General features: G+C 41.5%; 2 protein-coding genes across 3 annotated transcripts; one reads left to right on the forward strand and one right to left on the reverse strand.

The window, feature by feature from the left end:
• Positions 1-26: 26 nt before the first annotated feature.
• ccdc50a (coiled-coil domain containing 50a) lies at positions 27-18,796 on the reverse strand. 2 transcript variants are annotated; one of them, XM_069694745.1, is made up of 12 exons: positions 18,472-18,796; positions 15,068-15,130; positions 12,090-12,219; positions 10,064-10,154; positions 9,374-9,476; positions 5,788-6,690; positions 4,749-4,900; positions 4,123-4,167; positions 3,619-3,762; positions 3,406-3,488; positions 3,201-3,310; positions 27-2,439 (listed from the first exon to the last, which is right to left on the reverse strand). In XM_069694745.1, exons 1-12 carry the CDS (start codon positions 18,524-18,526, stop codon positions 2,420-2,422), a joined length of 1,899 nt encoding a protein of 632 aa, XP_069550846.1. In that variant the 5' UTR covers positions 18,527-18,796; the 3' UTR covers positions 27-2,419. The 2 variants fall into 2 exon arrangements, with proteins under 2 accessions (XP_069550846.1, XP_069550848.1); XM_069694747.1 differs by lacking the exon at positions 5,788-6,690 and having other exon boundaries at positions 18,472-18,793.
• Positions 18,797-21,677: 2,881 nt separating this feature from the next.
• Positions 21,678-22,754, forward strand: uts2d (urotensin 2 domain containing). Its single transcript, XM_069694637.1, has 5 exons — positions 21,678-21,777; positions 22,016-22,120; positions 22,216-22,253; positions 22,518-22,608; positions 22,729-22,754. Exons 1-5 carry the CDS (start codon positions 21,678-21,680, stop codon positions 22,752-22,754), a joined length of 360 nt encoding a protein of 119 aa, XP_069550738.1.
• The last annotated feature ends 941 nt before the right edge of the window (positions 22,755-23,695 follow it).

Raw genomic sequence — 23,695 nt, forward strand, 5'->3', positions numbered from 1 at the left:
GTTTACACAAATACACTGAGCAGCTCTGTGTTTCAGTGAAAATGACGTTAACAGTTTATTACATTTTGAGATGTTGTAGGTAAAAGCAACTTGTTAATTCATTTTACTTAAAAAAAAAAAAAAACCAACCAAAATGTTTTGTTACAGCAAGTGCCAACACATTACATGTTGAGCCATGATTGGTAGATTGCATACAAGCCCCAGAATAAAGAAAATTAAAAACCTGGTCGATGTAGTAGACAAAACTTGAATCCAAAGTAAAGTCTGATTCATAGCATCCACAAATACACAATCAAAGACGCACTGAGCACATCAGTTTTGCACTTTCCCCCCCCCAGCTTGTCACCACGTCCACAAGGTGGTGCTCTCAACAAATAAGAGGCAACCCTCCTCAGTGGGTGTGCTGGCTCTGCTACAACTTTTCCCCTTTTCAGGTCCCTGGAAAAAAAAAAAAAAGACAAACACATGGCACATATCCCACTCTGTCAACAGCAATTTGCACATATTATAGTTCAATAACACCTGCAGGTTTGTCCTCAGCAATACAAACATCTCACACTTGGTAAAGAAAACTGCAATTTTTCTCTTAACAGCAGGGGAGGCTGTTTTGGAAGCGGATTTATAATTTCAGCAACATTTATTACAACATCGTCACTTGGAAGCTGCACCAAATGTTCAATGACTGAATCATTTTGTGGTCCTCGAAATCATTTCAATAAACTCAAAAGCTTGAATGTGCTCTTCACTTTTCTTATTCAATATGAACAGAAAGTATCAGATCCCGGAGCAGTAAAAACACTTAAGTAGGTCCATTTGAGAGGAAACACTGATTTTTTTTTTGTCAGTTTTCCCTGCTGATCCTGCAACTGAATTCCCTTCATCCTGATGCACTCCTATTGTGGAAATGTTTGCCTTTTGTGCAGGCAGGAAGTGATGTCTGCCTTTTTGTTTGAGACAAAGAGAGGGAGGAGTGGAAGTGACAGCGGGAAAGCTTAGGAAATAGAAATGAATGGAACAATGTAAGGAAAGTCAACAAAATATAAAAAATAAATATAAAACTCCCTTTCTGAACAAAGATAACAAGTAGGACACTAGATTTTTAAGAGAGGACAGAGAACCTATTTTCCACAATGGCGGACATGATTTGGTAGCACAAGTAAAAAATAAAAAATAAAATAAAACAATATCTAAACACACAACGTCTGTGCCGTAAGCACAAGCATGAATTCAGGTTTGACACGGACAACCAACGTACATGTATTTCATTTTGGTACTGGTTCTCATGGGCCAGTTTTGGTTTGGAAATGACGAGCTGATATAAACTAGTGGAAGAGAAGAGATATATTGTACAGCAGGATATGAGCTAGCAGATATTTTGTTCATTCATAAAGAAGATTATTGGCTTTATGTGGCTTCAGCCCTTTCTAATAATAATAAAGAGGGAGCCAGATCATTTTATGCAGTGCTGAAATGAATGTACACAGTTGTACGCTCTCAGTAAGCATGCACATAGAAACAGCGAGTCATATACAGTCATACAACTTTCAGTTTAAGGGTGATGGGGTTTAAAAAAAGTGCCCCTCACAAGCAGAAAAAGACAAGCTACAACCAGTTAATTAATGTCCATGGATCATCACAAAGCTCCACCTCCTCTGCACTGGATCAGGGTGGTAAACATATCAAAGCCAGTACTACCAGCACCGTGATAAAAGGCTTATTTGTTGTTTTGTTTGAATGCAGCAACAGAAATGTATCCCTCTGAAGTCGTAGGCTGTGTGGCACATGGACAGGGCCTGTGGAGCCTCGTTGCACAGCAAGACAAGAGGACAGAACTGCAGCACAGGTGTACAAAGCAGCTGCCATGTTGGGATCTAAGACACTGTGGCAGCCGTGTTGGACCGGACAGGCATGTCCCATAAGGAGTCATGAGGAAATCTGACGTTGCATGGTTATATCCAGCAGAGGCCTTAAGCCCTTGTGATGGCACAGTCCACATATGGGACAAACTTCAGCACACGATGAGCACAGCAGGTGAGGAGGCAGTTCCTCTGTTTCAACAGCTAAGAATCATGGGAGTTTATGTTTGCAAGGGTCTTCTTTTGGCTAGTCTTAATGTCAAGTCAGTTAAAAGAAATAATAATATTAAACCACAATTTACAAAGAAAAAAAAGAAAAAAAAGAAAGAAGAAAAAGATGAGTGTGATTCCAGCACTCACAGACCCACTTCCTCAACTCAGGACCAACTTTGGAGGGCATTTAAAAAAAAAAAAAAAAAAAAAAAATCCCATTGCCAACTCATCAGATTGTCCCAAGGCTTTTGGTCAACAGAGTGTGAATGGTTGAAAACAAAAAAGATAAATAAAAAAAGATAGGATGAAGGAAAACTGACAGCATGTCTGGACATGGGAGACAGCCTGAGTCACCGCTTGTAATAGGCACCTGGAAAGATGGAAGAGACAGAGAGATCTATCAGCAGCTTCATACATCACACTGCAATCCAAGTTGTGGTGTTGTTGCTCTGCAGCTGCCAGTCTTTATAACCTCGAGATCAGGAATTTATTTCTTTTGTCTGGTTTCTCCTCTTTTGTGCCAGTTACTGCTCTAGTTAAATGAAACATTAATTGTTTATGCATCTTTAAAACTCTTCACTTCTTGTGTTCCAGTCATCTTTTCTCATGAAATTTCTCACTTGGAGTAGCGTCGACCTGGTAAAGTGTGATGGCTATTTTTCACAATGTTTCTGACATTCTATGGACGAAAAGATTAGCTGATGTACCAGGAAAATAATAACTAGTTATATTTCCAGTTTCTAGCACATTAGAAGAATGAAGATTATTATTTGAACACCTGTATCGTAAACACTAGCTGAGATAATGTTTTTTTTTTTTTTTTCTGGATTGACGACAATCTACTTGCAGATTTTTACCTTTAGTACATTCTAAATTAAATTTTACTTTCTATAATATGAGCAGTCAGGACAGTCATGCTTTCTACAGTCACAGCTCTAGGAACCAAGGGAAAAGAATCACATCAAGTTATAAGAAAGTCCAACAGAAAGATAATTAGCACTAATGTTAACAAGTAATTTGTGGTTTAATGTGCAATGATGGAAGATGCATTATTGTATTTCTTAAACACTGGGTACACCCTTATTTAATTAAGACTATACTTAATTTAGGATTAAATAAATCCTGAGGTACCTTTGTAAGCAGCCTCAGGTCTGGTGGGAGCATGAGGGGCAACAGGGTGGTCGGAGTAGCCAAAACCAGGGTTCACATTCTCATAGTCATGTGGATGAGGCTGAGGAGGCCTGAGACACACAGAGGGAGAAAAACGGCATTAATAAAATGACTGAGTTTCTGCTTCTTCACTGACTGGCAATATTTGGTCAGAGGAGTCTTGTACCTGGCAGGCTTGTTGTGGTTCCTCTGCCTCTGGGGGTCATACTCGCCTCGTGTCCTTGGCCGGACGACTTCCTCTGAATTTGGCTGGAAACCAACACAAATTATGGCTCTAGTGCCACAGTGAAAATACACTTGTACATAAAATAAAATCCTAGCAAAAATAATTCACCCCAAAGTAGACATTTTAAAAATAGTTCTGGTTATGGTTAATTACCCTGTATTCTCCCTCCTGCCGCCTCCTCTCCATCGCCATCCTCTCCATGGCCAACCTCTCCCTGTCTCGTTCCTTCTCTTTCTCCCGTTCTCGATTCTTCTTGAACTCCTTTTTCTCTTGTTCCATCAGCAGCCGGGCGATTTCCTGCCCGAGCGAGACAACGGAATAATGCACACAACCACAGAAAAACCTCCACGTCCTACAAGATTTCATGTGCAGGAGAATCATGCATGTCATGTGACATAATTTCTACTCAGGCATTCAAAGAGTAATCCAAAAACAGCCAGTTCACAGGATGCATAATGCAGCATTAATTAACTATAATAACACTTCCAACACTGGATTATTTCTTACGTAATGTCTGGTTTCCACATGGCTTTATATACTCCGGGTTAGACGTCAATAAAACTGACTCGATAGGCTGAACTCAGGAAATGAAAGAATCTAAAAAAAAAAAAAAGGGGACAGACAGCAGAAGAAAAGTTTCCAGACGTGCCCACTCACCTCATCTTGCGCCACTTGGGCTGCACGCACATGCATCTTGCTTGCCTGAAACCAGAAAACACTCAGAAGGTCATATTTTCCACAGAGTGGAACACATTGTTCCAACATTATATAACATAAGAAATGACAGACATGGACGAGTTTCAGCGAGTAGTTTGTTTTTAACACTGACGCTTCAAGACATTCACAGCACAGACGACACACAGAGTACCGTACTTTGTCGCATTGGACTGTCCTACAGTCCACATGTCAAAGTTGCTGCACTGTTTCTTTAAGCATCAGAATGAGACTTCACACATCATTTTAACTGTCAGCTGAAACTTTTACATTTTTGATTAAACAAAGGTTTCTACTTTATTTCACAAAATTCTATGAAGACCTGCATAACACCAACTAGACCAAGATAAACGACATGAAGAACTGTATTAGTTGCACTGGGCCTTTTATGTTAATATCATTCGGCTGACTTCACGTTCAAGCACGAGTTATTATTTTAAGTCTTCACTTTGAACATACACAGTAGGAAATTTTGCAGTCTGTCCACTTTATTGTTGCACATAAACCTGTTCACCTTTTGTGTGCACAAATACACAAATTATAATTCTCTTCTGGTTTTTATTCCTCACCTTGACTTCCTCCTCTTGCAGTTTCCTGGCCACCGCCATGTCCTTCAGCTCCTGCTCACGAAGATCAAGCTTCGTCAACCCCTTGGTGGCTTCGCTCAGTCCAAACTCTTTCTCTGATACAACTGCTCCACTCACTCGGTGCACGATACGACCTGCAGATGCCACCGCATTATATGAGTAATAGATCAGTGTTTCAACCAGCGATTATCTTGACTAAAAGAATAGATTATTACACAATCATTTTTTTGGTTTCAACAATGTCTTCAAATTGCTTGATTGGTCCGATCAACAGTTGAACAAAAAAAAAATATATATATATATTAGGAAAAATTGTTTTTGAAATGGTTAGCTTTTTTCTGGATAAATGACAAAATGATTATTAAAATAATTGTATGTCAACTGACTGATTGATTGATTGATTAATTGATACCTCCCTCACTTCTACAATACATTGAACTGTATTGAAGCCATGAGACACCTGAAAGGGCTGCAGTGCATGTTCACTGGTGTTTATCATTGCGTTTTGTTTGATGGCTCTGACAGATCTGGGATGAAACGAGAGACGAGTGGCGTCAGCATGAATTTAAGGGAGTTGAGGTGCTTCTACAGTTGATAAGATAACGCAACCAGTTCACCAGCTCTGAAACCCTTTGTGAATGCCAACTTTTAGCTCATCAAAATCCACACAGCTATTCTACTGGAAAACCACAGCACACATTTCAGCCTCGGCACACAGCGATCATTCCCCTACGCAGTGTAACAACCCAGGTAACAATGCAAGAATGAGCAGATCACACAGCAAAAACAGCAACACAGCCGGTCATTTAAACCCATCATGATCTAAATCACATCAGCTGCCGGTGTGAAATCATTGCCATCCTCATGAAAACAGAGATAATCAATGTCTCCATTAGTGATTACCGTGTTAGATCAACCCACCACCTGAGATTGGCACAAGCAAGCAACTCCAACAAACCACACAAACACCCCCAGAGCCCATGGGAGGGGGGGGGGGGGGGGGGGCGCCTCAGGGTGGTACCTGTCTCTCCGATGGGGTGACTATGACTGCGTTCCCTGCTGCCACCCTCCCCCTGTCGAGGGTCCCAGAACTCCCAGTTGTCCCCTTTCCCTTCGCCGTCAACCAGCTCTCTGGGGCTGGAGTGGATGCGCTGCCGGCCCTTTGCCTTCCTCTCCCTCTCACCATCATCCTCTTCCTCCTCCCAGGAAGCCTTGCTCTCCCTCGGCCAGTCCCTGCTGTGTCCTGGCTCTAAAAAGTCCTCTTCAAGACCTCTGTCCCTGCTCCTGGTTCTCGCCCGTTGTTTACCCTCGTCTTTTTGTTTGTGTTTATCTCTCGCTCTCTGTCTGTCCCAACTCTGTCCCCGATCTCTGGATCTCTCCCCGTCTCTTCCTCCTGCTTTAGCCCGCCTGAGCTCCTGCTCCTTGTCTCTCCTGTGGTCCTTACCCATATACTTCTCCCCTTCCCGGTCTCTGCCCCGATCTCTGTCACGCTGCCTGTCCCTCTCTCTGTCCCAGGCCTGGTCTCTTTCTATGGGGAAATGTGGTGGAGGTGGTTTAGCTGGTCTCTCCTTCTTCCTCACCACTCGCTCTGTCTCCTCCCCCCCTGGGCCTCTGCCAGTCTGTGTGGGCTCATAATCTGGATACCTGTCCCCGTGTTTGCCTCTGGAGGGCAGGAGGTGCTCTGGGTACGAATCTGCATGCCTGCTACGCCCTCCTTCTGCCGCTATGTAGTGCTCTGGGTATCTGGAGCGGCCGTTGGGTGCCGCAGAGTCAAGTCTTGGGTACCTGCTCCCTTTGGGCTCTGTTGAGCTATAATCTGGAGAGTGATCACGATGTGAGCTAACTGGAGCATATGCATCGTATCGGCCGGGGGTAGTCGATCTGTGATGGGTGTGTTTGTCCAAGTCAAGGGGTCTTCTTACAGCTGAGCGGGGGCAGAGTGGACGGAATGATGATGGTTGATGAGAACATGGAAATGTGAAAAACAACAACAGACAGGGATGATGTAAGCTAAAATGGTTAGTGAGCCCTGAGTTAGACACAGCACCTGTGAGGAGAGTCATGTTACAAGCTATATATGTAAAGTTTAGGTAGTTTAGGTATTAGATGCACCCAACATATCCAGAGAATAAAATAAGGTTAAGGCAGCAAGTGTTTTCAGCTTCACTAAAAGATGTAATATTAGTCCTGTGGGATAGAAAAGCACTTTTGATGTGACATAATGAACAGCTAATATGTGCTGAAATAACTGGAATAGTGTAGTGCATGATGGACACAATTGAAAACTAATAAGTGGCGCACATGATGTCAACAGAGCAAACCTATGACCAGAGCATGACTGACTTAAAGAACAACATGTTCACCTCTAAGAAAACCAGTCTGCTGAGATGTGACGTGTGACTGTCAAACCTTTGAATGAAAACAAATGGGTGGAAAAGCACACTGAGGAAGCACAAAGCAGAGGCCAGTCCTCGCGGCGCTGCGAGTCACTTCAGTGGAATTCCAATTATTTAAGCAGCTGCTTAACGTCTAATCGACCTCGTCGTTCAAACTTTAGAAAAAGGAGATTGGTACAAAGACAGCATAATGTGTGCCTGTACCTGCTCAGAGGGATTGGGCTTGTTTAAGTGTCTGCTCCCTTTTGTCCTTCCTTACTTTTAAAAACACTTTCCCTTCCATTTTTTTCCCCATTCGTGCATCTGTGCAGACAGGTTCTGCTCCCACGCTGATTTGTGTGCAACTCTGATCCACTGGATTAAGACAAAACAGTAAGCAGCCCTTCATTTCCTGTGAGGAAGCAGCTAATTACATGGCCTGATGGAAAAGCTACAGTACATGTTATCTCAGAAACGTGAATGTGTACGTGCGCACATGGAAGACACAAAAACAAGTGGAATGAAGATCTGAGATGCAACGCTGCAATTAAAAAGAACCCTTTACACACACACAACAGACAAATCTTAAAAGTCTTAAACATCTTTGTGCTCAGTGCTCGGTCTTGTAACCTTGTTTTTTGTAAGCTTGGTGTGACATCGTTCTCTTCCAGTGCTGGATGTAGCGCGGACAGAAGAGCCCGATCTTTATTCTACCGTGAGCACACTCACGCTTCAGTTGTATGCATACACACACACTCAGCAGGGAGACTATAGGTGAGCGGTGATGCAACTCGGGGGAAGCACTGCAAACGTAGTGGTGCTGGTAGTGGCACAAATATTCTAGTCAGATGGAGAGCAAGTATGTAGCTTCATCACGACCACCTGCTACAAAAAAAATTAAGCACCAGACACAACAGAAGCGGTACACTGACAGCTGGAGACACTTGCCCCTTCCCGTTTATATCAACAACGAGGCAAGTGTCTGTGTCTACGCAAAGTTGTCCACACTTCAAATCCCGCCTCTGAAACTATTTACAAGTAGAACAAGCTTTCAGTTCATGCGTCACCACTGTCAGCAGACCTGTAAGCATAACGTAAAGATCAGTAGTACAGCAACCTGGGAGTTTAAGTACACTGATTGTTTCTCTGCCTGAGTGACATGAGTCTGGTGATTTGTGGTGTGTCAGCTTCTAAAGGAAACAAAGAAAATTCAAAAATACAACAAGCCTAAAGGGTTCAAGCAGGAAAACTAGAAGTTAATCTGTCAGTTTTGAGTCGGCAGGCTGTGACAGCTGCAGAGAAGAAATCTGAGTTTGTGTAAGTCAGGAGGGAATGTGATACATACCTCCCTCCTACACTTTAAGTCACATCTGTGGTTCAAGAACTACACTCTCAAATGTCTGCTCCATTTCAGCGGCAGCAAAACCTCACATGATGACAAACTGACATGTTCTATAAAAGGACCTGCTGTAAACCAGCATTTCTCAACATGGAGACCATAAAGGATCGACCCTGATGTTGAGGGGAATCCCCTTCATAGACTGCGTGACACAGGGCAACAGTTTACAAAGAAATCAGAGAAATGTGGGCAATTAACATGAACCAATATTTCTCCTGCAAATGAACAAGCCTCCAGCGCGATGAATCCTGCAGTGTGGGGATATGGACACAAAAAGGCTTGAAACAGATTGTTACAGAATATATGATACTGAGATGCGCGCAAATATGTTAAAGAGGCAACACACAAATAAAAAGAAAATATGTCACTGCCACCATATTTGTTTTAGGTGATTATGTAACATCGCCTAAATGTTTCTCTTAAGGTATTTATCAACAACTAACTAGAGATATATTCAATATCGGAGGTAAAATCTGATCTCAAAGCACATTTAAACTGTTTTAAACTGGAGCACTGTTAAAACCATTTACAGCAGCGGTTGATCTTGAATGGGAACAAAATGACAAATCATTTCTCTGCAGGAACATGTAAGCCTTCCGTCAAGGTTAATTATGTGCTTAAACATTTTTTCCTAAATCTTCGCCTGAAGTCAGCTCTGTAGAGTATCAAAAGCACGCCCTCAACACATTCAGAGCAGATACAAATTAAAAATAAATAAATAAACAATCCACGAAAATACCTGTCCTCTCCCATGTCGTATGCAGAGGAGATACAGACATAAAGCGAGACAGAAACCGCCACATGTGAACATGAGCCAGTGGTGCTCTTCCCACCTCCATGATCTTCAAAGTACTCCTCCTCAAATTTGGACTCCAGCTGCTTCTGTCTCCTCTTCTCTTCTTTCATCTCCTTCTCCTGCAGCTTACGAGCGATGGCCTACAAAACAAACAAACAAACAAACAAGGCCACAGTAAACATGCTGTCCCACACGAACCAAAAAGCCTCTGTTTGGGCCAATCTGGAACAAATATGTCATACATTTGTGACAGATTTATTCCTTGATGTTTTAGAAAAACCTGACAAGCAAGCGTTGCAGTTCCCTACTCAGGCCACCCAGTGTGTTTTTCACAGAACTATGGAGTACTGAGACCCATCACTCCACCAAGTTAGAGGCAAGAAATAAATCAGCAGCATCTGACATAGTTTGAGAGACAATATTTGTAATACCAGAAAAGTCAAAATATAACAGCAATGGATGGACAGAAGCTCTGATTTTTTTGTGTGTGTGTGTGTGTGTGTGTGTGTGGGGGGGGGGGGGCAGACGCTTATCTCTGACCTGTCCTGTTTATCAGGCTAAGTCACTGAGGTCATTGATGCACTACAACAATCAGGAAGTGCTAACGGGGAGATGATTCAAGTGCATTGACCCACCAATTACAGGACATTGATACTCGAAGTCAAGTCATTTATAAGTAGCTGTAACCAACATCCCTGAATGGGGCAGAAATGTGTGCGTTTCTTACCGCGTCTTTCTCTTCCTGCTGTCGCTGTTGTTCTGCCTGTCGGACCAGTTCTTCCTGAATCTCCTGGGCGATTTCATTATCCTGCCGCTCACTGAGGTCCCCAGGAGTTCAAGAGCGTTAATATGTAGATAAGGAGGGGTTGGACAACATTAATAACAGATACTTAAGGAAGGGATCTGGATAATAACAATGTCCAAGATTGTTATATTGATTTGAAATCCTGATCTGAATTTTTTTTTTTACAAAAAAACATTTCACATGTAGTTATTCTTCCTTCATATTTGTTACACATGTTGTTGAATATGTTCTAAGCACTTTCAGCTGATGCTCCTGTTGCTATTGTGATGTTATGTCACATTATTTTAGCACATTTCAAACTCTTATGTTGAAATAGTATTTGTCAGACCAGACTGACCCTTTTAAAAGGTTATAAAAATACACTTCAACAGTGCTACAATTGTACAGTTACTAGCCACTTTATGTTGATAACAATTAAATAAATGTTTAAGTAATCCTGTTACGTAAGGAAAGTGAACACAGCAGGAGCCCGGCTTTGAAGTTAGCATATTGTGAGAGATAGCGGCTGTGCTTCAAGCAGGAGCAGGAATATCCCCGCCTGTCGTGATGTTGATCTCAATATCTCGCCTTGGCTCACTCTCTTCTTTGACAACAACACCATCTGCCTGGAGGGCTGGTGTGCAGAGATACACGAGTGCAATGCTTAGCTGACAGCCGGAGAACAGCAGCAGCTTATCTACCGTGTTCTGTTCCTGTATTTGACCTGAGCGGCAACAGCTCAGGTGAACTTGAGCTGGGAAAAGTAAACAAAGTTTAGTACCTCACTATGCCTTCAACAGTATTTACTGAGAAGCAAGGGATGCTGTATTCCCCTGTGTGTGTATGTGTACATGAAGTGGCCCTGGCAGGGCCCTGGATGGCAGTGTGAGCTCCCAGCAAGAGGTGCAGCCCTGGCCTGCCTGCCTCGATGGTGGAGCATCTGGCCTCTCCCCAGGGGTGCAATCCTACTACTCGAGCACTCCGTGGCTGTGTGTGTGTTTGTAACCGTGACCTCGCTGAGCTGTGAGTCAGCAATTTAATGTTGATGAACAAGCTGCAGAGCAGCTAGAAGGACTCCACGTGACTTTATGCGTGCTTCTGTTGCAGCTCTCAGTCTGGACTGAGACAGAGGCAGCAGGACACTTTGCTATGTTTAGGAGCCGTCGCAGAGGCTGGATTTATGTTTCCGCACCAGGCCATTGTGGTTAGTACGCGTGGATGCTGCATAGCTTTGGACATGCAGCTGGAGCAAATCCAAACCCCTTCACTCACTTTGTATATGTGCATCTATAGATAGAATATAACAATATGCATGTTGTGATCAAATAAAGCCTTTACCAGCTTATACTGTATATTCTCTGCACAACTGTAGTTGCTCTTTATGACAAAGTGAGTGGAGCAAAGTTAAGTCAGTTATATATTTTGTGTAACGGCCATTTCAAAACCTTCATATCATCAGCAAAAATTAAAGAACCCGAACACACTTACTTCTAGTAATGAAACTAAGAAATGACCTACTAATTTACAACAATAAAAGGGTTAAACCTACACTGAGCGATGAATCAGTAGGAGTAAACTACAGGCAGAGGGCTGGATCACCTCACTGCTGAAGCAGAAATCTGTCTTCGGTCCAGGGTTTGAGAGTAATTACACTAATCCCAAACAGATGCCATCATCAAAGCAACAAATACTGTACACGGTAATTATTGAAGGGGATTCTGATGACTTTTAGACCTCTTTTTTGGCAACAGGCATTTCATTTCACAAATTAGAAGAAACTTAACCAATATAGATTCAATATTCTGCACTATGAAAGAAGCGCAATGAAGTAGTTCAGTCAATAACGTTAATGATTTAATTATTTCTTTAAATTATTAGTCAGCCATGTCTACAGTAAATCTTGCTCCTCCTACATCGATGTATCTTGTGTATGGGGTGTGAGTGTGTTGATATATTAAAAGACACCCACATGTCAACGTGTTGTTTCTGGCACTGGATCTTGGCCCTCTCATCCTCCTCCTCTTGCAGCTTTTTGGCGACCTGAAGGTCCTTCTGCACCAGACGGCTCTTATGGACGTTGGACGCTAAGTGGCTCTCAACTGTAGATACAAACACACACACAAGCACTGCTCTTAAAACTGTGTAGGTACAAACCGAGTAGGTCAGCTGGCTGGACCGCACCATTGATGAGGAATAAGATAAAATGATGAAGAGCAGGGTACTCTCTGCTTTTTGGATGTTTTCCTCTCTGAGGAGCAGAAGTGTTGTTTAGATGGTCTGCAGAGGACAAGATAAACGTTGAGGACACAGACGTTTCAGTCTCTGGTAATGAACAGAGCTCTCTTAGTCACTGAGAAATGAGTGTTCGCAGCTGAGGCGTCGTTCCAAGGTTGTGTGTCGGCACGTTGTGGGCCATAACAGATGATAAATCCTGCTTGCTGACGCACTTCGCAAGCATGGAGCGCATCACTCACTCGCTCAGCTCTGTTTCACCTGGCTATTGATCTGTTCCCTGCTCTCATGTGAAAAGGACTAAATTACATTTGGCAATTTAGTTGAGAAACTCCATAAAGTTTCTGCTTCTGACTGCTGCGCCAGCTTGTTAAAAAGTCAAGAGCTTGGAATTGATTTTTTGGGATGACGCTATGATCAACTGTTTATGACACCTCGCAAAAAATATTTGAAGGCATGACTTATGTCAAAACCCAAGATAAAGCTATCATTTATCCACTGCCATGTTTTTCCAACAGGAAAATGTATTCCTCTTTAAAAGTAAAAGAAAAAACATGACCAAACACTCGGACATTCGTTGATTCAATAAATTCACCCTTGACAAGGTCTCACGTCATTCAGGAAAAGGGGGAGTTAGGGTGAGGAAGCCAAACTATCTGAGCCTCAGACATATCAGTGGGGAGCTCTACTCAAATGGAGAAAACACATTCCAGAAACAAAAGACACCAAGTGCTGACACAGCCAGAAAGAAATGTTTTCCATGTAACATTTGGATGCTTCAGTGTTTTGCAGGCTCAAGAATTTGAATGAAAATAAAAGCCAGCTGTTACTCCACATCAACTTGAAATGAACGTGGTAAAAGGCCCCTTTTGGGATGGCCATCTGTTGGTGCGATGCAGGAAAACAAAAAGGGGACACTGCACATTTAGAGCACCATCAAGATCCATCAGCCAGCATTCTCCACGGTGACCTCCAGGGTCAAAGGTGAAACGAACATTTTTACAGCACAAACCAGATCAGTTATTGTGGCAGCAAAGGAGCAAAGGGAAATGAGCCTTGGTTATAGATCACAAAGGGTTAGTGACAACACAAGGGCAGGCCTAGCAAAACCAAATTAACTACAGCTAATCTGCACTTAGGGTATGGCTGGGTGACGTCCGGCTTTTGTTCTTGCAGATCTTGTTGCACACTTTACCCTTTTATTAAACAAAATAGTGTCCAGTGCAGTGAAGTAACATTGGTAATGTTTCCACTATAATCCCTCTGAACCAAAAGCTTTTCAAAGAAACCGGAACAGTAACCGACTGATTTTCTGCACAGCAGCCTCTTTCTTTTGATTTCGGTCATTTCCTTCTGAATGAGTGCAGACAAAGAATGAGAAGGTGTAGTAGTTGTTAGTCATCGGCAGATATTCGTTTTTTGGACGATAAAAAGAAGGCCTCGTTATGTCTGGGTCAGTGTTTTTCCACAGCCTCTTGGCAGAAAATGTCCTTTCAACCTAACTCAGCAGGAGACAACTGAACCTGCAGAAAAGAAAGCCTCTGATGAGATGGAAAAAAGATTTAAAGCAATAATCATCGTTATGAGATTTCAACATTTTGTCTTAATGCAATTGCTGTAAAAAAAAAAAAAAAAAAAAAAAAAAACTCCCACAGAGGAACACACCCTCTATAGTGAGTCTCCAAAGGGCCTTTTTAAATCATGTGAAAAAGATGCAGCCAATTACTCACACATGATCTCACATGAAAAAAAAGCAGCTAATGTGACAGGGCAGGTAGAGACAAACACAAAGCTAACTAAAAAATGTACACATCTAAAGATGCGCAAACACGCGCACACAAAGTTAGAGACAACCGTGTGTCTCACAGTGTGCTGCAGCTGCACCACCCAAACATTTTTATGTGATCCAGATAAATCTCATGCAGCAGTCCACTGTAGTCTCCCACTGCCCTGCCCTCACACAGTACTGTTGTGGCATCCTGCGCCATTCACTCAGTTAATTGTGTGGCTGAAGCAGGGTTTACACAGGCTTAATCAGGCTGCAGCCACCGACGCTGCAGTTTATCTTTAAACTTGACACATTTTCCAAAAGGCCACGGCGGAGCATTGTGAGCTGCATTAATGTTGCACTCTGAAAACATCTTTCACAGCTTCCTTCTTTTGCACAGTAAGCATTAAGTATTCCAGGAATGTAGCATGCCTGCTTGACAAAAACAATGACGCAACGGGCCTAATGTAGAAAAAATTACAACAGTAAAAATATTTAGACAGATTGTGGAGATAAAGGGAACAGACCCATCTGTATGAACTCGGATTCTTTTTCCCACTAAGGGCAGCTCAGTCTGACTCTCGTGCCACTGGCCGACCATTTAACTTGTTTTTTCTTCTGCCCTTTTCATTTCCCCAAATGCAAATGTTTCACCAAAACAAGTTTCCCCCTGACAGAAAGTGCACTGTTGCTGATTCCTCCCAAGATAATTGTGATTGGTTTGAAGAAATACAAACAATCCAAAGCGGGTTTCCCCCCCCATATAGCAGACTGATATGTGGGTGCAGCCAGAGCATTCAGCTTTTATCTGACTGAAAGCTGACCACAGGTCAGGCTGAAAAGCAAACATTACTGGTTTAAAGTAAATAGGAGTTATTCATCCTTTAATGTGAAATTATGGGGATTAGGAGGAAGAAATAACACACAGCTAAACTGTAGTCTCTTACTTTCTTGTTCCTGGAGGTTGTAGGCCAGGCAGCTGTCCTCTCGCACAGCAAAGTCCCGGCAAACTGGAAAGAGACAAAAAAAACAGAGGGCGGCTTGAATTGAAAATGAGTACTAAGAAAATCTTAATAAAAAGGTAACATTCAAAATGAGCTTCAATTGGATGCTTATTCACTGAAACCCTGAGCTAAGTAACTATTACAAGTCAAATTTAAGCCAGATGAAATGTCTAATCCTCACATATTTAACAACCAGCCCGCCTTCCTACGCAGTCTCCAGCGGTAAAATCCTTGATGAATAAAACACTGCAACAGATTATTCTTATAAAGATGAATACTATTCTCAGTTTACAATGTGATGTATGGATTCACCTTGAGCTCAAAGAAAAAAAAACCTGAAGCAAAATCAAAAGATGTGATCTAATCATTGCATTTGTCTGTACTTTTCACGGTGTCTCAACTAGGCCAAACAGCGTTTCTCAGTCTCATAAAGACTTCGGCCATCTATCATGGGTTAGGTTATTTTTGTCGGCATGACAGTGAAACTGTGAATGGGAAACCACCATTTGTTCTCAGATTAAAAAAAAGCCGCAGTAAATGAGTGACTAAAGATGTTGTAGAATTTGTGTTATTTCTTTAAATGTTATTCAGAAGGAAGAAGGTACCACAGATGTGAGAAATAGTCTTTTTTACTGACAAGCTTTTGCTTTAAATCTCTGAACTTGCTGACAAAATGCAAGAAAGTAAAGCTCTCCTTATGCAAACACAATGTGCTTCCATCACCATAGTACAGACAGAAAATGTGTTCATGTATATTCTAATCATGTATCTTGAATGTTGATGTAATAAAATAAAAATAAAAGGTTAATCAGCCACAAAAAAATGAATGCCTAACGAAAATACTACTAATTAGGCATCAGATCTAAAAATCCTCTGAACCAACATTATCTATTACTGACTCACATCAACAGCAGCTGAGTTTTTATGACAGAGACCTGATTATTTTTTTGGCCAAAGCTCAAGGACTAAAGCTCCATCATTCTAGCTACAGTCAGGATCTCAACAATCTGTATAAAAATGTGATCATTTTTGAGGGGAAAAATCAATATTCTACTTCTCATTTTGCTTCTTAAACAGACATCCTCATAGCAAATCTAAACCACAGCAGTCTTTCCATTTCTGGTTTCAATATTACTTGTGCTCTAAAAATGCTATGAACTTTCATCTGGAAAACAATTGTGCTGATTGTTGTAGGAGGAGAGCCAAAACCATCACCACATAGCCAACTGAACTCCAACATGCGGCAGAAAAGCTTTTCTCCCTTTGAATATTTGAGATCTACCAGTCTTCAAACGCAGAGTTTCCTGTTTAGGAGAGCTAAGGGGACCTTTCTCACAACCTCAGCTAATTATGGATGGACTACCAACCTGATTTACAGCAATACTGTAGAAATTCTACAGTAGGACTTTTTTCATCTTGTATAAAGATCACAGCCTCAAATATAGCGATACAAAAATAAGCCATGATTTCATCACACAGGAAGTCAAATACAAAAATAAGCCATGATTTCATCACACAGGAAGTCAAATACCGCTGACAGTAGATGTCTGAAGACTAAAAAAAAATATGCATAACAAGCTATCCCTGTTTCATGACATATGACATGAGATTTATTCAGACATGTCAATCCTAATCTTGTATTTAGAGCTCTCCACCTCCCAGCTTTCATTACATGCACTGAGTTACCGCACACTGCCAAGCTTACAGCTCATCATCTACTCTCACAAAGATTACTTCATCCACATAAGAAACTAATAACCAGTAACTGACACATTCAGCGGGCATTAGAGAAAGCTGTGAGGAAATTATTTGCTCGTATTAATGCCAAGCGCAAACGCACTGCTGATAGGTCCAGATGATTTGGTTGTAGTAGATGGCAGATGACTGGGTGAGGGGCCGGGACATATAGATGCTGAGAAGAGGAGGGTGAGACCTCCACAAAGCCCTGCACTGACCCAGGCCAGTTCAGGATCTAATTAAACATGAGAGCATTTTCCAACCACATGCTTTAATCTTCTTACCCAAGAAAACCTGAGATTAATTGTGGCTGGTGAAGCTTTCCGCATCACTAGTTTTAAGTCATCAAACTATTAGGGTTGGTGCGACAGTTGCTGTTTAGGGTTGTAAATAGCAACAATTTGCAAGATGCAGATTTACACCAAGCAACAAGTGACAGAAGGATTACAGCCGCAAGCGATTTTCTCACACCGTCATCCAGTCACTTGGGAGGAGAAAAAAAAAGGCCTAACGTGAAAGCACCGCACACAATGTCAACAATAGGCCAGTTTTTGGTGTTTTATATGCGGTGGGATAAGCAAAATAAAAGTTGTGGGTTAAAGGGCAGTAAAACTGGACCGCTCACAATATTTACGATTTTTTTTTTTTTTTAACTTGTCAGGGATGAGGCTTAAACTTTCCCAGCAGCACTCTCAGTCTCTCCCTCTGCAGACGAGACAAGCAGTGGAAATGCAGGTTTCTTCTCTCTCTGACCAGAATAACAAGCATCCTGCTGAGCAGCTGCTTCCCACTAACAGGACGGGGTCCTTCCCACCAGCACAGCATCCCAACCATAATCTGCTTCAGTGTAAAACCTCTGCTCCTTCGCAAACATCAGAGACAGCAGCAGGCGAAGTTTTGAATGTTTGTAAAAAAAAAAAAAAAAAAAAAAAGTTATGCGACAGGCGGCTGGTCTTTTATGATTATGTTTCAGAGCAGGAACAGATTTCCAAGTCTCACAGGATTACGACAAATACGACATGAAAAACTAACCTTGTCTTCAGAGCTCTGGCCCGAAAAACACACACACACACACACACACACACACACACACACACACACACACACACACACACACACACACACACATTAAAACAGGTAAACACATCCATGTGATCAACGCTAGAAGTCACCTGACTCCCCAAACACTGCTTCTTCTAATGCTGGTGCCAGATTAAAACGGAGCATATTTCCCCACAAAAACCATTTCACAGTAACTTAATTCAAACACGAACAGGAAAGAGGGACACGATCGTGTCAGCACACATAATACGCACACGTTCATATTTCCTTGACGGAAAACAAAAGATTTCTGGGGGGGGGGGGCTGGGACACAAAATCAGGCGCGACACCTTGCAGCCTTGTCTGAGAAGTGTAATCGCTCCCCGACTCCAGCCTTTTAGGTCGATTAATGGCAGCATCCACTAGCAGGCTGCGCTAAAGCCATCACAGCCGTAACGAGGGAGAGCGAACAGAAAACACCTGTGTTAGCTTTAGCCTCGCTACCGTCAACCTTTACCGGAGAAGCTCGCTTTCACATTTAGCCGGCAAAATACGTTTATGGACGTTACCCTCTTTCACTCCAGGTAGTTTTTTCTGGTCGATGCTAACGTTACATTCAGCCATGTTGTCACCGATAATAAGTCAACAACAACAACAACAACAAAATAAAAAAAATTAAAATGAAAAAAAAGAAGAAGCCGTTGACGTTGAATTACACTTCCGCGTTTCTTCCGAAGGTTAACGGCTTGTCTGATTGATCGCCTTCACTCATAAACCCGATTGATGGTTCAGGTGCTGGACGGCCCTTTTGATTAGTTTCGGTCGCCACCCTCTCTCGATACGTCGCTGCTGTAATTGCCTGACTTGCTGAAGCTTAGCGTGTCAGATTTTCTACGAGCGTCCCTCCCTCCCTCCCCGGACCTTCCTACAGTCAGAGGCCGCAAACACAAACACACACACACTTCCGGTCTACGAATGTCAAAATAAAAGACTTATATAAAATATATTATTGTAAAGTTAATGACAAACCGAACCAAAGAACATGGCAAATTGCATTATATGGCTTACATATATGTTTTTTTTTCTTCCTTGTGTGAGATAAGTTGGCTATAACGTAAAGTATAAGCTTGGACTATTGCACTTTTATTATCCAATCCACTACTGTCCACTATTACAGCTAACTTTAAAATCATAAACTGTGAAATAATCCAATAACTAATTAATGTCAGGAAACTAGTAGATGAAATTCGACCAAACTACGGAAACTCTGAAAGCAAGACGGAAACTGCCTGAAAGTTATCGCCACTTAACACGCAACGTGGTAGGCCTATAACAAGACAGACGTGACATCTTACATCTGTACATTGCAAATAAAAACTATTAAGAGAAGTTCATAATATTTTTGCACAAAATATTTGTGGGTTTAACGAAACACACAGCATCACTCGATTTAATAACATGCACAAAGTGCTGCAGTTTCTGAGACTTATTTTCACCGAAGGCTCAGGAGGCATCATGCAGCTTTAGCAGTATCAACAGCATACGAAATATCAAGTCTACAATCATAATTCAGATCATACAGCTGCCGCATTTAATCACACTACTGTAAAATCCAAGCGGACTAAAAACAATTATACAGCCCTTCAGCATTTAAGTTAGAAGGCTGAGTTACCAACTTCCGGTATAAATATAGCTCCGTCGGCTTAACTTGATCCTCGAGATTTGGTGACTGTAGACTTCTGCAGCTGCAGCTCCAGTCTGCACCCAGGAGTCAACCTGGGCCAAAACTATGGTCCAAATGAATAAAGATGCTTCTGGCACTGTATTGGTTCGATTTAGAGGAAATATCAAAAATAGTATAGGTAAACTGACACCTTTTTGTTTGTTTTTTTTACTGAAGAGGACACACATTATTATGTTGTTAGATGTTTTCTGTGTGATTTTCTTTTTCTCGTGATTCACAAGAATCAACGCTCATGTGTCATGTGATCTCACAGCAGTCTGATTTTGATAATGAGGTGTCAAAACGATTCAGCCAACTTCACTGCGCACCTGCTACACCTAAATACGCCTTCAAAAGTAAGCGTTTGCACCAAAAGACTGGTATGCGCGTACAGTCCTATACGTGTAACCGTGTACTTAGGCGAGCTGCAGCACAAAAAAAAAAAAAACACATCTACAATACAACACAGTTTCATAGATAATTTACAAGATAAATTCTAAGTTAGGCGTGTAGGCGTTTGCTGTAGCAATGACGTTACAGTTGCAAGCAGATGTGGTGTTTGTGTGCAATAAATCAGGTGTAGCGTAGGCCTGCGTTACGCGCATGCGCCCTATCAATTTATGTGGCCTAAAGCCCCAGCGCGACACATGCGAGTAACGCATTTGTCTCCATTATTGTTGGTAGTGAGGCGTTTGACTATAGTTGGCTGGATCGGTTGTGACCTTATAATGTTAATGTTACTGCTCCCTCTAGTGTTCAGCAGTTTAACTTGCAAGTAGGCTATCTGCCACACCTGCCTCATTATTTTCACTTAATGCAGTACATCAATTATAGCCTAATGAATCCATAGTATCGGTCCATTTACAGGCCAATCAATAACCCAATTAGTAGACCCAAACAGACTGTGTCCATGCTTAATGCTAGATTAGTCCTAATGTTTATTCTTCAATGAAGTGCTATGAAGTCAACATTACCCTGACCTCTTTCATTAGTGATGCAGTGGACTGGTTAGGAACAGAAGCAGGATTGATGGCTGCAGGGTTATGCTCACACATTACACTCATTTCTTACACCAACAAAAACCAAGAGCTGCATGTATTGTTTGAGTTTAGCATAGAGTAGCTATCCCTAAATTATAAAGCTATTTTAAGGCATTGTTATTGTCTTTGCTCATTTATCTGAATTTGAGACATAATTGTTTCAATTGCTCTAATTTATACATTTAAAACTACAAATTAATGATTGAACCCCCAAAACCCTCCGGCAGACATCTCCTGAGTCTTTCTGTTGTTCCACTTTGCCTCTTCACTGAGTCCTTGAGCTATTGTGTATCTAACAGTTGATTGACTAAAGGAATAGGTTTGAGAAAGGTTACTGGATGCGAGGCTCCTAAGTTACGTGGGAAGGGCCTTATCCCTCACCAGCCAAATTCAGCAGGTGCTAGGCAGCTCATTTCCATAACACCAGACACACACAGTGCCTACTCCTCTGCAGTGACCTGGGAGGTGTTATGTGTTTGGCTTGGTCTCAGTGATGGATGTTCGTTCAGCTCCAAATCAGTCCTGAAGCCAAGACTGAGGAGCTCATCTCTGGCTATGGTACACTTAGAGACTGAATCAATTTACTTCCGTCTCTTTCTCCAGGTCAACACACACCCATGCACCTATTTAAAGAAGGAGGCAATTAATGTAAAAGAAAAACACTTGCAAGTGCCAAGAACATCTAATACTGGTCTCTCATAACCAACGGGCAGATTGATAACTTCCTCTCTGTTTGATTTGCCCATGTCAGAGTGATGTAGGGTTACTGGCCAGCCCTGCTACGTCGGATCACCGTATTTCATTCAGACGCTTCATGGTCCAAGTAAAGGTGGCCTATTGACGAAGCCCACGATGACTTACTGTTGATTTAGTACCTAAGAGACTGGCCCCTCCTCCCAGCCTGTGAAAGTATAAATATATTGACGGGATGGACTCAAGGGAGTGGATTGCTTGCCTTGCTTGAAGGAGGGCTCTTAGTGCAGAGTTCACTTTGGACCTTACATTGAGTGCAATGGACAGGGTTACAGTTTTGAACTACTATTTAGGACTCCTGGGTTTGCTACTACTGCAGGGAGTGCTCAATGTAGAGGGGAGGAGCAAATTCAACCCTGGTGAGTGTGCAAAAGGAGTATTTATTTCAGTCTGTATGCAATAAAAATGCTTACTTATGTTGTCTACAGAATTTTGTGGATGCTGCATGCAATCAGTGCATCCTTTAAACACATGCTATTATTGGTACAGCTTCGCCAAAATGCAACAGGTTAAGACGTAATGCACGGATAAGATTACCTAATTTGATGTTTGTTTGTTGTACTTAAAGTTGTATTTTTATGTGTTGTGTACATGCAGGAAACCATGTTTTTAATCCCAAAGAAGACACAGATCCTGAGAACAAGATTCTAGCACTGTTACTGCACAAAAACTTAGTTCCTGTTGAAAAGGACGATCCTCTGGGTGAGATATAGAGACAACAACAAAAAAGAAGCTTAACCTATCATGAATAACCCAAATACAATTTTGATTATGTTAACTTGATTTCCTATTGGCAGGTGTTGAGATGGCCAATAAAGTAGCCGAGCTAAAGGAGGTAAGGCCTTTTTTTTTTTTAACTGATCTTGAAAAAACTTTGGAAAACATGTGAATTAGAAATCTTATCAATATATTTGTGTATAAATAGAACCTGGGCATCTTGTTTCAATTTCTAAAAAAATGTGTATCAATTAGAAGAAAACACAAGGAACTAAATGCGAACCTTTATCGATACATCATTAAAAAGACCTCAGAATAGTTGGTGCATTGATACTGATGAATGTCTTGATGTGTTTAATCACAATGATCTCTGTTTCTATAGCTGCGGGCGCTGAGGGAGGACCTGGAGCTGGAGAGGAAGATTACAGCTAATATGGCAGAGGGCATATCCATCACAAGGAAGCGGGGCGAACGTAAGTTGAATAAGAATTATAGCCACCGATTAATATTTGGATTTGATTATCATCATTGCACCATTAATATTCTCAATCAAAGATGTTAGTCTACAAATATTTTTCTCTGTTTGTCGACAGCCTGTTTCTGGAAGTACTGTGTCTGAGACAGATGCAAGAGGAGGAGGACCTCTAAAAAAAATCTTGCTGCAAAGCCCAACATAGCCTTAAAAACTCACAACACCAGTAATATAATCACACTGTATTTATTCCAGCAATATAAAGTTGTACCATAAGCAGTATCATCAATAAATGTTTTATTTCCTGTGCCCCGAGTTGCTGTCATGAGAGATCTAAGCACTGTGGCTGTACGTCTTGAACCTGTAAATAATCAGCTGATCACTGGAAATACTTGAGGATTAGATGTGACAAAATGTACTTGATTGCAAAGACGTGTAGTCTATTCTTACTTTACCAGAGATTTATTTTGCCTGCTTGCTTGTGTTTTTGTTGCTCTCGTGTGGCAGAATTGGGAATAACATGTTTTTATACCACTGCTGACGAATCATCTCATCTGTCACTGCTTTTAGAAATTCACCGCTGTTAATTTTGCTGTGTAAATAAAATTAAAATGTGAATCTGTACTTTTTGTTTTGTTTTGAATTTTTTTTTAAATATATCTAAAAAGAAAATGACAAGGGATGTCTTGATCACTGAGGAAACTTTTTTTCAGTGGTTTTAAAATGACAGCCTTTGCATTAGTTTCCAATCAAAAAAGGACATTGACTATAGCAATAAGATTATATCAAAATTCTTCATCTTTATAAGTGTACATTTATTCTACTCATGAAACGGTTGTCTCATATTGACTATGGTATTAAGCATGAAGGAATGTGGCACATTGTGCACATCTGCAGTGATGGGTGATTTGCTGTACAATGAAGTTGATTTGACTGGATCTTTTGGAGGAGGGTAACAAAGCTGAGTCATAAGCTTAGTCCAAACAAAAGCCGTGCTGCAGTGAAAAGGCATTTATCATACAGAGCACGATGAACACAGGAGGTTTCAGGGAAACCACTGAATATGACGCAGAGTTGCATTCACAGTT

The sequence above is a fragment of the Brachyistius frenatus genome, unplaced genomic scaffold (genome assembly GCF_029030835.1).
Source record: "Brachyistius frenatus isolate BFR_SWC_R1_liver_20210118 unplaced genomic scaffold, ASM2903083v1 Contig_18, whole genome shotgun sequence".
Taxonomy (NCBI): domain Eukaryota; kingdom Metazoa; phylum Chordata; class Actinopteri; family Embiotocidae; genus Brachyistius; species Brachyistius frenatus.